This window comes from Heterocephalus glaber, unplaced genomic scaffold (genome assembly GCF_053883595.1).
Source record: "Heterocephalus glaber isolate CG9 unplaced genomic scaffold, H.glaber_assembly_v1.0 deba00001571, whole genome shotgun sequence".
Classification (NCBI taxonomy): Eukaryota; Metazoa; Chordata; class Mammalia; order Rodentia; family Bathyergidae; genus Heterocephalus; species Heterocephalus glaber.
Window position 1 is genome coordinate 8023379 of NW_028258356.1, and position 15241 is coordinate 8038619.

At 35.4% G+C, this 15241-nt stretch overlaps 1 protein-coding gene across 3 annotated transcripts in view; it reads left to right on the top strand.

Annotated features, from left to right (window-relative positions):
• Zdhhc17 (zDHHC palmitoyltransferase 17) overlaps positions 1–15241 on the top strand; it is an 83178-nt gene that overhangs the window by 5156 nt on the left and 62781 nt on the right. Inside the window, exon 1 of one of the 3 annotated variants that reach the window (XM_087192466.1) lies at positions 831–1002. The exons of the other annotated variants lie outside the window; for them this stretch is intronic. Within the exon in view, the coding sequence (XP_087048592.1) occupies positions 964–1002 (39 nt within the window). The 5' untranslated portion in view covers positions 831–963. Of the gene's footprint in view, positions 1–830; positions 1003–15241 lie in introns of those variants that run through there. 3 annotated transcript variants of the gene reach the window in all.

Below are 15241 nucleotides of genomic sequence, written 5' to 3' on the forward strand. Positions count from 1 at the left end.
AAATTGGTAAATCAAACAATAGTATAAAAATAATATACTGTATATTGGAGACAACTAACTGAATGACTAGTGTAATATTGGTTGTCTCTGGGGATTGAGGAGAGTATGGACAGAGAACATTTTATTATACTTTTTGTACAATTTGATCTTAAAGATGTGTGCTTTGATATGGAGTGTTTGTTGAGCATGTAAGTATGGTCTTTGACTCTTTTCATCGCTGCAAAATAATGAGATTTACAAAATAACACGTTGTAAAATAGCAGAAAATTGTGTGCTTTCAGATACCTCAGGATACAGGAGGGTGAGTGTATGTGTTTGTGTGTATTTTTTTTTTTTTTTTTTTGGTACCGGGTAGCGAACTCGAGTCCTTGCGCTTGCGCAGCAGGCGGCCAAACCACTGAGCTAAATCCCCGGCCCAACTCATTTTTAATTAAAACAAAAATACACACAAATGGGGCCAGGGATTTAGCTCAGTGGTTCTGCTGCCGCCTGCTGCGCAAGCGCAAGGACCTGAGTTCGATCCCTGGTACCAAAAAACAAAACAAAACAAAACAAAATTGAGTTGTAGTCCTCCTTTTCTATCCTAAAAGTAAGGAGTATGATCTAAATAATATGGTGAAAGTTTAAATTAAAAAAATTTATTACAGTGAAAGACATTGCCATTAATCTGCCACAAAATACTCTCCTTCACTTCAAATGCACTTATCCCATCATTCTTTCCGCTTTCTGAAGTACTTCTGAAAGTTTTTAATTGTACTGTCATGGCTGTATCAATGTCCTGAATCAGTTCATATTATTTACTTTTCATGTTCATTTTGACTTTGGAGAAGAGCCAGAAGTCACACTGTTGCCAGATTGGGTGAATAAGGTGGATAAAGACACTATAATGTTTCTACAAGCCTGCTGTTGGATGAGACTTGGCAGCAGCATTCACTGTATTTTTAAGTCATACCTCATAAAGACATGCATGAGAGAGGACTTCCAGATCTACTTTTGAAATTGGTAAGAATGATGAATTAAGTGTGTTTGAAGCAAGGGCTGGGGATGATTTTGAGAGGGATTAATGGCCTGTGTCTTTTACTGTAATTTAAAAAATTTAATCATTCACTGGATATTTTGATACTTTGTATATTAAGGTAGTCAAGGTTAAGCAGTTAAAGGTGTTTGATCTAGGCTGAGCTGGAACTTGGGACTCAGACTCCCAGAGTTCTGGGATTGTAGGTGTGCACCACTATGTCCTGCTAAGTTAAGGGGTCTTAAAATGTAGTATGCTTTTAACAGAACTGCCAACCATTACATAATCCAAAAAGGTATTTCACTGTCAAGGATATATAAAATTCTCATTATATTATTTTGTGATTAGATTTTTTTTACAGATAACTTAAAGAGGGAAATATCAAATATTTCAACGTTGGAGTTTGAAAAATTATCAAGGCAATATTTATAAAATACACAAAATTTTCACCCAATGGAATATTTGTCTAGACCTAGGATAATATTTTCTTTGAGGTTTTTCTTAAAATAGAGCTGCAAGTAGCTAATTTGAAAGTCTGGTGAAATTTCAGCCTTCTATGAAGGGAGTACTTATTTCTTGGTTTATAAAGGGTTAAATAATACTTTTTTTGTGTTGAAATTTGCCAAAATGAATTACTGTTTTTCCAGAGTTAGTGCCTACAAATGTAATGTATGTATGTGTGTATGTATGTATACAGATGTATGTCTTTTGTTTGATAAGTCAGAGTGCTGATTTGTCTTAGGATCACCTTTCTGACAGTCACTGAAATTGTTGAAGGTGATAGGACGAAATGCGTGAAGCATTTTTTGTTTATGTCAAATGGCTTGTGTATTTATCATTTGTTTTATTCTTTGAAAAATTATGTGGAAAATAAATTCTTACTGAGTTTTTACTATACTATACTGTGGTTTAACTTTTAAGAATAATTTCCTGATTTGAATACTTGTTAGTTTATGAAAGATTAAATGGGGGGTGAACAAAACTAGTATGACTATCTCTGTTTCCATGGAAAAAGTAAGTCCTTTGAGTTGAATGCAGAAGTTGCAAATTAATGTTAGAATCCTCTGGTTGTGAATGTCATCAATCCTCTTCAAACTTACTCGAGTAAAATAGAGAATTCTTTCAGATAGCCCAAACTCAAGATGGCAGGGGTACGGTTGGACTGAACAACAACTGGAACCTGAGATGAGACCACTCCTGAGACTTTCATCTCTTGTCTCTCTGTTCCTTTTTCCTTTAACTTCATTTCTTTCTAATAGAGAGCAACTTTCTTCTGTGTGGTGAGGACAAGGATGACAGCTTTTTAAGTTTTTATTTTATGGCCATGTGTCTCCAATCTAACCATAAGAGAGGGACTGGATATCTTCCTTCTTTCCACACTGAAAAGTGGCATTCAGTGGTCCTGAGTTAGTTTATATGCCTAAGCTTATGACCCTTAGGCATTGTAATTGGCTAAGATCACTTGGTTAGAGCTGGGGAGGGAACAGTTTTCCTTCCTTGAAGGAGTTGGGCAGACAGAACTGTTTTTGTCTTCTATACTCTTTATTTGCTTTGTTTGTGGCCTTCTAATTTTTCTAACACATATTTTAAGAGCTAATTACAGTCCATTGAACTTATTCTTCACAATAAATGTTCTAATTGAACTAATGAATAACATTCTTTATAACATTATAGACCAGGATTTGGATAATTTTTTTGGTACAAGGCCAGATAGTAAATATTTTTAAGTTTATGAGCCATATGGTTTCCATAACACTATTCAGATGCGGTGTTATATAAAAACCATAAACAGTATGAAGATGAATAGGCAAGCGCTTGTTCTTATAAAACATTGTTCATAAAATCAGGTGATGGGCCACGGTTTGCCAACTTCTAATCTAGACAGTATATAGAATCCCAAAGAAATTTGTGTGAAAATACTTCAACACATCAAATTCTGTTAATCTGAGGTATATAATAACTTCATCAGAACTGGATTTATGTGGGAGATGGGTTGGATGAAGAATATATGTGTATATACATTAGAATATTGTGGGGAGCTTTGTCAAGAATACAGATGCTTCTGTAGTTAATACCTCAAAATTTCTAATGTAATATGTATATTTATGGTATATTTTGAAAAGGTTTTAAAGTGGTTCTGATAAAAATTTCTACATTTTATTCCCCACTCTATACTACTTTGATATGTGGGAAAAATGTATTACAGGAGGGAGAAGGGAGCTAATTTAATGGTTAATATATGAGCTGTACCGTGTCCTCAGTGTGATAGATAATAAAAGTAATAATTGATCACATGATTATAAACTAGGCACCACCCTTAACCCTTTTGCATATATTCATTCATTTCATTCTCACAGCTTTGTATATCTATTTTACAAAGGAGAATTGAAACAGGGGTCAAAGTAACTTGACCTAGAAAGTAGGAGAAACTTGGCTAGAAAGTAGCAGAACTATATTTAAATCCAGATGGTTCCTGTTTTTATAGCACAGTACAATGTGGTAGAGATGATAAAGAGTTGATAATTATTTGCTAGACACTGGCTAGCTGTGGTTGCAAATGTCCTCATTATATTGTTTTGAATTTTTTAGTAGACATATTTTTTGAGCTATTTTAAAATTGATAGGAAAATTGAGGAGAAAGTAGAGAGAATTCCCATATACCCCTTATCTCTACAACTACATAATCTTCCTCACTGTCAGTGACCAGCAAGAGTGGTACATTTGTTATGATAGATCAACCTACCTTTAAGCATCATTTATCACTCAAAGTCCCTACTTTACCTTATGGCTCTTGGTGTATTACATTCTGTAGGTTTTAACAAATGTATAATATCTGTCTACCATTATAAAAGATTCCTTACTTAAAATTTTTCTACGTACCATGGTGCAAAAGCCTGGGGCAGCAATAGGTGGAATACTCTTTTGTGATGCTGTGTAGTGGCAGTGAACCACAGTTCCAGTCAATTATGTAGTCACAAGGTAAACAACTAATTCTTTAGCTTAGGTGTTTTAAATGCACCTAAGGTATTTTTTTTTTTTGGTACCGGGGATTGAACTCAGGTCCTTGAGCTTGCGTAGCAGGCAGCGAAACCACTGAGCTAAATCCCCAAAACCACTGAGCTAAATCCCCGGCACCTGAGGTATTTTTGACTTAGGATAGATTTATTGGGGCTTAATCCCTTTATAAGTTGAAGAGTATATATATATTGTCATGTAGAATAGTTTTACTGAAGTAAAAATCCAATGCTCTTCCTTTTTATCCGTTACTCTTCCTTAGCTTTGTGTAACCATTGACATTTTTACTGTCTTCATTGTTTTGCCTTTTCCAGAATGTCATATAATGAAATCATACATTGTGTTGCTTTCCAAAATTGGCTTCTTTGAATTCATTTCAAGTTTCTTCATGTTCTTCCGTGGGTTGATAGCATGTTTCTTTTTAGCATTGAGTAATATTTCATTGTCTGTATGTACCACAGTTTATATGAGCATTCATCTCTACTGAAGGATATCTTGGGTGCTTCCAGATTTGCTCATTTATTTTTCACTATAGTTACGCAAAGTACACATTGAACCATTTACAGATTAAGAAACAGAGTAAAGGGGTAAAAAATTTATTCAGATTCAAAGCGCTAGTTGGCAGAATTTATTTTAGAACCTAAACACTCTAACTCACAAATCCATAATCCTCTCCAATATACATTAATAGGTCCAAGCACAATTTCTTTACTACACAGTAGAAAAACTATCAGTTACTATCAATTCTTACTTGATAGTAAAGGAGCTAAGGGAGTATTCATTTTTGACATTTATTCTAAGGCATTTCTTTGAGTAACCCTTTGAGTTGAAATAATGAAACTATATTTCCTTAAACATTGTTTTTTCACAATTTTTCTTTTGTTCAGCTCATTTTTCCTACCTTATGTACATTAATAAGGTAAAATATATTTTCATTAGTTCTTTGAAAGGAGATAACTTCCATTGGAATAACCTGTTGTAGATGGGATTGGAAGTATTTTCAGTGTTGAATCTATGGCAATAGTTGATAAGAGCGCAGGTGGTGCTGGTTTAACTTACTGGTGACTCACAAGGGTTTAACCATTTTTGGAAAGTCCCACTGTCATTTGTATTAGTTGTAAATCTAAAGATTTGTTGCTGAACTACATTCTCCTACTTAATAGAATGTTTTGGGTACATTTCGAGGAGAAAGATGTAGTTCAAATGCCACAGCCGCCTGTTAGTAACAATATGACCTTGGGCAATTTACTTCACCTCTGGTTGTCTCAGTTTTCTTACCTGAAGAATGGTACAACAGCACCTACCTCTTTAGGATCCTTGTGAGAGTAAATGCATTTATGTGGCATATGCTGTAGATTTTAACATGTATTAATTTTACATATTCAGTCTCTGAAATTGGGATTTGTTTCATTGTTTATAGTATCTCTTTGTTGGGAGCAATGCTACATAATTCTAGGGAAAAATCATTTGAGTAGGCCTAGTTCTCCTGCCTACAGGCCAGCTATGGCATTCCAGACATAATTGCATTTTTGCCTCGGGTCACCACTGAGACCTCAGTGATCCCGTGATGCTGTAATGCTCCAGGACAAGACCACATCTGTAGGAGACACCTTGGGAGGAACCAAATCTTCATCTGCATAGTTCCTCATTGTTCTTAGATTTCCACTGCCCCCCAGTCTTTTGTTACACCTTGTTTATCCCAGTGTGAAGTACTGAACTCTACATATTCATTTGTTACACTTGTTTCTCCTGATGTACTGAATAAAAGGTGCTGCAAGCTAGGGGTCTTTGTCTTTGCTGCCCAGAGCAGCACTGATCAGACCCAAAGCTCAGCTGCTTCTCAGTCTCATTTTTCTACCTTTCCTGTAATTCTCCCTGTGCTGCCGGGGCTCACAGGAGACTAGGACTCACTGCAGAGGCTCTGGTAACGTCCCCTTCCCCTGTTCCCTACATCTCTTGGTTTGGCTGAGGAGCAGCAGTGATTTGATTAGTTGCCATTATATGGGCATGGGCCATCTTTGTGGGTTTTGTTTTTTTTTAATGGTAGCATAGTTCTTTACTTACAGGCCTCCCATTTGAATCCTCAGTCTGATTAAGGAACAGTTGAAAAAGTATAGTTCTCCATTATTTTCTGAAAACTGGATAAATTCTGGTAAGATCAAGGAAATGCTAACATCAAATGTATGTTAATAGTTTGGAAAGAACTCTCAGAGATGAAAGTGATAAATTGTTTTAGGAAATGGTGTATCCCAGTGTTTTGGGTGGCTCTTAAACAGTATAGGATTGACAACTCTAGGTTGAACAGTACTGTAATGCAGAAGAGGCCAACCTTGAATATGAAGTTTTAGCAATACAATAACCAGTTTATTTTGTTTTTCTCCTTTTGATATATCCAAAACAATGGTAAATAATAAAAATCTGTCTAAATAAGTCTATAGAAAGATTTTAATTAGTATAAATAGCCCTCCAAGTGGTAAATAGTAATTCTAAGTGATAAGGAAGTATTGTAGTTCACTTGACAGTATTTTCATTCTTTATGATACACACAGTAATGATACTTCTTACACTCACTGTCTAGAATAGTACCTGGGAAATAGAACTAGCTGTTTATTTTATAATCTTTACATTTTTTTTCTGCAGTTAAGTCTTACAGAGAGCATGAATACCATTGTTAATCTTATTCTTACCTTGGAGATTTTATCTGTTCATGTACCTTCACTGAAATTGTAAATCTTCATAGTAAATATAATCATAAGTAAATTTGTAGATACTGATTTCTGTTGAAATTTTGCTCTCATTTTGAACACTCATAAATATCCAGGATCTCCCACATGCTTATGGAAAAAGTTAATTAACTTGATTTGGAAGTTCCCATTATTTCAACTTAATTTGTGTCCTTTTTCTTTCTTGTGGGACTTAAATGTAATTAAGTCCAAGAAAATGGCATATATGGCAAGTAAACAAATGGCAAACTAGAATCTAGCACTATGGCAGGCATAGCAAAACAAATATAAACTTAAACTTTCTGAACTATTGCCCTAAACATCTGATTTATCTTACATTATTGAATAGCATATGAATTTTCAAGGTACTAAAAATTTAAGCACCTGAATGCCTTTAGCTTTCAGAAAGTCCCACATTTCCCTGCCCTAAACAAACACATCTCTCATTCTTCAGGAGTGACCACTACTTTTGAGTATACAGAGAAATTTTCTGTGCAACTATAATTGCTTTATTTACATACACTTATTTCTTGTTTTTATTACATTCTAATACGTTGTGAAATTTGTATTTTTTTCTTTTTACAGTTTGGACACACATCTATCTTAGTACATAATGATCTTTCCTATTTTTGTAGTGTGAGGCCTGCATCGTGCAATATGGTAGCCAACAATGATAGAGTTATTTAATAACAAGTAATATAAAAATTCCATTTTCAGTCACACTGCCCACGTGTGTTTATTAGCTGTGTGTAATTAGTAGCTACTGTTTTGGACAGCACAGAATTACAGAACATGCAAAAGTTCTGTTGGACGACATGTCTATAAGGTCTAAAAACATTTTTATTTCTTTTTTTTTTGGTACCAGGGAACGAACTTGGAACCTTGCACTTGTGAGGCAGGTGGGGGAACTACTGAGCTAAATCCCCGGCCCTGCCCTTTATTTCATTTTTTAAAATTGCTTTTGAAGCATACTTAATTTAGGATAAATTGGACAAGTTTAACATGTTCAAATTGGTAACTTTTATTTAAACATTTTATTTTATAATAACTAGATTCATGTATAGTTGTCCAATAATACAGATAGATCCCACATACCCATTACCCAGTTTGTCTTGATGGTAACACCTTGCAAAATTGTGGTATGAATCCACAACCAGCAAACTGATAGTGAAAACAGTCAAGATGCAGAATGTTTCTGTCACGACAAGGATCATTTATATTATCCTCTAACAGCTGTATGTTTTTCTGTCCATCCCCCAACCTCTCATTAACTGGCACCCACTAATTTCTTACCCATTTCTTTAATTTTGTAATTTTAAGATTTAAGTGGAATCATGTAGTATATAATCATACAGGGTTGCCTTTTTTAAAATTCAGCATAATTCTCGAGATTTGTCAGGTTGTATATGTATCAGTAGTCCTTTTTATTACTGAATGTTATTCCAGGGTATGGATGTACCACAGTTTATTCACCTGTTGTAAGTTATCAGGGTTGTTTCCATGTTTTAAACATTTGTGTATATTGTTTGAGCATAAAATTTCATTTCTCTAGGATAAATTATCCAGAAGTACAGTTACTGGGTCATACATAACAGTAGTTGGTATTAACATTTGAAAGAAACTGCCAAAACTGTTTTCTAGGGTGGTATACATTTTACAGCCCAACCAGCAGTGTATGAGTGATCTGATCTCTGCACCCTCCCAGTACTGGTGTTGTCCTTTATTAGTTCTATTGTCTTGCTTCTTTCTAAATTTGATCATGAGGTTACTGTCCTGAGAATGGCCATAAAGCCAAGCAGACACTCTCTAGGTTAGCCCTGGTAGGGGGTTGAGGTGGGGAGGGGCTGGAGGTGGGGAGGGGGTGGAGGTGGGGAGTTAAGTTCAGGTGAAACAAGTGAGGAAATGAAAGAGAAATGCATGAAACAGAAGAAATGTATTACAGGTTCAGAGTGGTTAAGGGTGCCATTTGGAAGTAGAGCCGGGGGAGAGAGAAGTAAAGGGGATCTTTGGTATTATGACTTTATTAAGGCCCATGGGGTTTATACTGTTGGCATTCCTGCAAGGGGTTGTGGATTGGCTAGTTTAAAGCAAACACTTGTAAAAGGGTGAGCTTATTTATATGACACTGGTGTTGACCTTTAGAGTTACCACAGTTAGCAGCTGTGAGGTATGTTGGGTTTTTTTCCGGGGGATCAGTGAGATGAAGAACAAGCAGGCAATATTGCAAACTGTCACACAGGAAGGGTGAAGTTATGACATAGGGTATGACTATGTTTCAAGTAACATGTCAGACCTAAAAGTGGATGGCAAGGCAGCAACTATATTAAACAAGTTTATGGCACTTTTTAATTTCAACCCATTCTAATAAGTGCGTGATAATAAGCCATTGTCATTAATTTTCATTTCCTTGGTAGTAATTGATGCTAAGTATCTTTTAATGTGCTCATTTTCATTTGTGTATCTGTTTTGGAGAAGTGTCTCTTGTCTGTGTTTTCTAGGGCTGTTATTACAAAATATCACAGGCTGGATGGGTTAAATGATGGAATTCTTTTTTACAACACAGTTTTACACTCACATTTTTGGAGGTTAGAAATCCAAAGTCAAGATGTTGGCAGATTGGCAGATTTTTTTTTTTTTTTTTTTGTCGTACTAGGGATCGAACTCAGGACCTTGCACTTGTGAGGCAGACACAGTGCCACTGAGCTAAATTCCCAGCCTGATTTGTTCTCTTTTGAGATCTTGTTTCTTGGCCTGTAGATGGCTTCCATCTCTCTGTGTCTTCAGATGATCATTTTATGTATCCATATTTCTCTTGGAAGGACAGTGGTGAGGTAGGTTAGAGCCCACTCTAATGATTTCATCTTAACGTAATCACTGCTTTAAAGGACCCAGGTCCAAATATAGCTAATTTATGATATATTGGAGATTAAGGCTTCAACATACAAATTTTGGAGGTATATATTTCAACCTATAGCAGTATCTTCTGCCCATTTGTTAGTTATCTTACTCTTCAGGTTTTTTTTTTTAAATGTACCCTAGGTACTAGTGTTTTGTCATGGTCTGCAATTACTTTTTTTTTCCTTCACTCTGTAGCTTATCTTTTTTGTCCACATGATAGGATCTTATCTCAGAGCAAAAATTTTAGATCTTAATTTCTTCAGTTTTTTTGTGGTTTTTAGCATGGAAGCACTATACCTGTTTGGTTACACCAGTGTCTCTCCTCTCATAAGCACTTTAGGATATCTCTCTAGCATTCTCTACTCTGAGTCCTACATTATCACTATTTTGGCTATACTAGATCATTTCTACCAGTGTTAATTTCTCCTATCCTTAAAAAGAAAAATTTACTTTTCTTTAGTCCAACTTTCCTTCTGGCTGTTGCCTTATTTCTCTATGTATAATTGTAACAAAATTTCCAAAAAGAGTTATCAGTATTCATTGTTTTTATTTATTTATTTATTTATTTATTTTTTTGGCACCTGGGATGGAACTCAGGACCTTGCTAAATCCCCAGTCCTGTTTTTAATTATTTTTTGCCCAACCTTTCTTAAATGATCTCCAGATTGACATGCCTCTGCCTGCTCAAAGTAATCTGACTTGAGTATTGCTGGATGCAGTGGTCAGCTTACAGTCCTTATTTTTCCACACTTTTCAGCAGCATTGATGTATACTTGATCTCTCCTTGATGAACGTTTTTCATTTTGCTTTAGGGAAATACAAATCAAAAGGTAAAATTTGGTGCCCATCCTATCTCACCAAATTAAGTCTGGCAATCCAAGTAGTCAAAGGAAAACGCATACATTGTTAGTGAAGAGTATAAATTAGTACTACCTCCTGGAAAACAATTTAATGCTAGTAAAATTGAAGCTACTCATTCTTTTGATTCTTATTTTTCTAGGTGCTAACCTTAGAGAAACTTCTATAGGTGAAATTTGTATAAAATTGTTTACAATAGTAAAATTATAATCAACCTAAGTGACTCACTAGGCTAATATATGTGGTTTATTCACATAATAAAATACCATTAAGTGATTGCATTGTATAAACTATGTGTACTGATACAGATAAATTTCTTAAACACAGTATTAAGCATGAAAACATAAGTACTGTATAATAAATTTGTGTAACAGGATGTTAGTAGAATTTTTCTTGCCATCTCAGCTTTTTTTTTCCTGGAGCCCAAAGCTGAGAACAGTAGCTAACAAAGGATCCCTGTGTTCATTATAAACAGAAGTGTTGAACTTGCTGGGAAGTGGCCATGATTTATCCTAGAACTCTATCATCTCCAAGATAAAGAGAATTTAATGTGAAGAAGAGTTCTTTATGAGTTACCAGGTGAGGGTATTCTCTCTAGACTGATTTAGAAGGATTCTTGCTAAACTTTGGCTCTGCAGGTCCAACAAGGACTAGGATCAAGGTTGAAGCCTAGTCAAGAAGAGGGCTAAGAGGAGTGTGATTAAAGTTTGGACAAGGGCAATGTCCATGTCAGTCCCCACAGGGTGTTCCAAAACTCCCAAGATGTCTCACAAGAGAGCCCCAATAGTCCAGCTTCTCCAATGGTTCTGTATTCAATAGCTGAGAGAAACTTACAGAGAGCACCAGCTGTGTAACTTGCACTTTTTCTCTTGTCACTTCACCTTTATTCTCATCCTGTGATAGAATAATGCCCACATTCTCCCCCAAAGTTAGTGGGGCCTAATCTCTGGAAAATATTACTTTAGGAAAACGTACAGAGTGATTTAAGTTAAGGATCTCAGGATGGGGAGATTATTTGACTTCAGCCCTGTGATGGTTTTGGATTTTTGACCTTCAGAACTCTTAAGATAGTTAATTTGTGTTGCTTTAAGCCATGAAGTTTGTGTCAATTTATTACAACAGCAGTGCTAAACATACACTATCACACAGTAATATGATTTGTTTGCATAATAATGGAGCACAGATAGTGGGTAGTTAACTGCCCTAGGAATGCTCTAGTTTTTTGTTTGTTTTTTTTTGGTACTGGGGATCGAATTCAGGTCCTTGGGCTTGTGAGGCAGGTGGCAGAACCACTGGGCTAAATCTCCAGCCCATGCCCTAGGAATGCTATCCTGACATTTGAACTGTAAATTGAAGTTTGCCCATCTGTGATCCCAGAATCCTGGGAGAATGAAGCAGGGAGCTCTGAAATTGGAGCCTAACCTAGGGAATTTAGCAACTTAGTAAGACTTTGTCTCAAAATAAAAAATAAAGGGACTGGGGATGTAGCTCAGTGCAAAGGTCCTGAGTTCAATCTGCAGTACCATCAAAAAAAAAAAAAGTTTGCCGGACTACGAGGAGGTCTATCTTTTAAGTAGAATAGCTAACATGGTAAAAAATAGTGAGGTTTCTAAAGTACATGACTTACTGTTTTTGTTATTGTTATATTGAGACGGGGGTCTCGTTTTGTACTTCAGGGTGGCCTTAAATTCACTATGTAGCCCAGGCTGGCCTCGAATTTGTTGATTCTCCTGCCTGAGCCACCGAAGTGTTGGAATGACAAGTGTGCACCAGCATGCTTGACTAATTGGAATAGCTAGTGTACTTAAATGTGTACATTATATAGAAGATAATGATACTAAAGTTGGAAAAAAATACATTGGGACTAGTTCACGAAGGATTTTGATTGCTAAAATATCTTCCCTTTACCCTATATACATGATTTTAAGGATCTTAAGTAAGAGAGTGAATAGGCAGTAATATGGACAGATTGAGAGAATAAGGGCCAGACAGAAAAAGAAGGCAATATGGATTTGAGAAAAGCAATGAAACTTAGTGCATAATTGTACTTGAAAGTTTGAGCTAAAAAGTCAAGGTTGAAAGGGTTTTCAAACTTGTACATTTTGATAGAAATGCTTTTTAATAAATGGTATGGGTTGAGGATGTAGCTCAATGAAGAGTGTGCTTAGCATGTGAGAAGTCCTGAGTTTGATCCCCAGCACCACAAAATACAAAAGAGCCAGGAAGGAGAAAGAATACATTGTGGATGTAGTGAGAAGGAAAATATTGTTAGGTGATCTTTTAAAATTGTGTATCTAATTTTGTTATTTTCCTACTCAAAACTTTTTTATTGATTTTTATTGCCTGTTGGACTCATTGCCTAAATGTCTTTATTTATTTTCAGTTGAGGATGGGATTTTTGCTTGTTTTTGAAGAAATTGTTCACATGCTTTTCAGGATTTTAACTTTCTTCATTCAAGTTACATTTTAGTGATTAATTTGTGTGTGTGTGTGTGTGTGACTCATTTTTAAAAAGTAAAACTTTGCAGTGCTTAAAAGATACTTCCTCAGAGTTTTCCATAATCATTCTGTGTCTGCCTTGGCTGTTTTGGATCTGATTGGAAAATGCCTACAACTTGAGTTTGGGCAGCTGCGAAGAGCAGTTGGCCTATGGTAGGGGAGGCAGCTGATGGAGGAGAGGTGTCTTGCTTGAGGTGAGATTTTTCATTCTGGGAAATATGTTCAAGGGTGTTAATCAGTATCCTAGAATTAGAAGATAAAATTGAGAGTAACTCTCAAGTGAAATATGAAGATAGATTTGTGCTATAATGTAAGAGTGTGGTGCTCAAGTAGGCATTTTTACTCAAATGCAGTGTTCCATATTCTGTGAAATGTATTTGGATAAGGATGGTTTAACAGCTTTATATGTAATAGGGAAGCACTAAAAACACTATTAAAAATGGAGGGCTATTGAAAATGGAGAAAGATACAAGAAATTAAAGGTGTATCCTCACTATTATTTTTCTAATACTACATCTGATTTTTTTGCCAGTGCCATAGGTAATGAGGGGCAAGCACTTATTTGGAGATTTGATTGTATTCTTAGACTGTTCTATATTTTTACAATTGTGACCAGGTATAAGGAATCTGAACATTAATTGTAAAACCATATACTAGTTACAGCCAGCTCCAAAATATGGTGAAAACTATACACAGCTCCATCTCTATACTACTTACCAAGGTAAACAACTTTCATAATTGTATTAGTTTGGATAAGCTTAATTGTGCGGCAGTAAACCCTAGAATCTTTTCTCCCCCATGTAGTCCTGCCAGTTGAACCCAGGGCCTCATGGGTGCTAAGCAAGAGCTCTACCACTGAGCTATGTTCTCAGCTAACCCTAAGGTCTTAATAGTTTAAATATTAATGATTCATGTCATATATACATTATGGGTTGCCTAGTGGGTACTCTGGGATGTAGGATGATTATCTTTACTCTCTGGAAGATTGTCAGTCTCTGTAAGAGAAAGACAGAGTGGGGAACATGTCCTTTTTATTATTCCATTGGTTAAAAATAAAGCCAGTCACTTGAACATACTTACCTTTCAAAGACCAAGGATATACTGTACAATTCTACCATGTGCTTGAGAAAAGAGCTGTGAATATTTGAATAGCACCAACAATTACAGGAGTATTTAAATATAAAAATAAAGACTGAAAAAGCCCAATGAAAAAATTAATATATGTAACTATAAAGAGTATGATACTGTATCTGAAATATATTGAGTCTATAAATCAGCAATTCTAAGAATGGAAAGAAGTATTTAAACCAGTGTAAAAATGGTTAATATCTAATTTTATATATACATAAAAGTCTAATTTAGCTCAAGAGGCTGAGGCAGGAGGATTGCAGGTTTAAGGCCAGTCTGGGTAGCTGACAAAGACCCTGTCTCAAACTAAAATTTTCAAATGGCTGGGGATTTAGCTCAGTGGTAGAGTAACTTGCCTGACATTTACAAGGCCCTCAGTTCAATCCCAAGTACCGGGGGAAGAAAAATCTAATTCAAATATACCAAATTTCAGGACATAAGTAGATTGAAATGGCTAAATATGAATAGAAAATTCTCAAAAGATGAAATAGATTAGGAAAATATACTTAAAGTTGAAATTGTAAATACCATTCTGAATAGGGGAGAATTTAAAAACACCCTCTAGGAGTGAGTTTATTGATCATATTGCAGGTAGGATTATAAATACAATTCTTTCAAATACAATTTATGGATCTGTGTCAGTACCCTAAAAATATCCGTATCCTTTTGAACATGTTTACCCTGGTTAAAAAGAAATGTTAAATGAATTAAAGAATATATTTTTCAATAGAAAAAACCCCATTCATTATTTTATTTCATTTAAGGGTGCCAACATTATGCCAATTTTTGTCCTGTGAACCAGGGATACACAAATGATTATGATAGGGTTCCTGTTCTTACAGCTTAAGTCTAATGGTAAAGAGAAGGTTGAGAGAAAACATAGGGAAATGCCTATGAAATAACATCTGAGTTTAGTTAGAACATGTAAGAATAACCTAAATGTTCAATGATTAAGGAGGTAATATTTCAGGGCATTTCAATATATTGTATATGCAGAGGCTAAAAGCAGTGCTTGTAAAAACTAATGGCACGAGGAAAATATGAATACTGTGATTACAGACTATATTAAATATATAAACGTTTGAGTAAATAAAGATTGCATAGC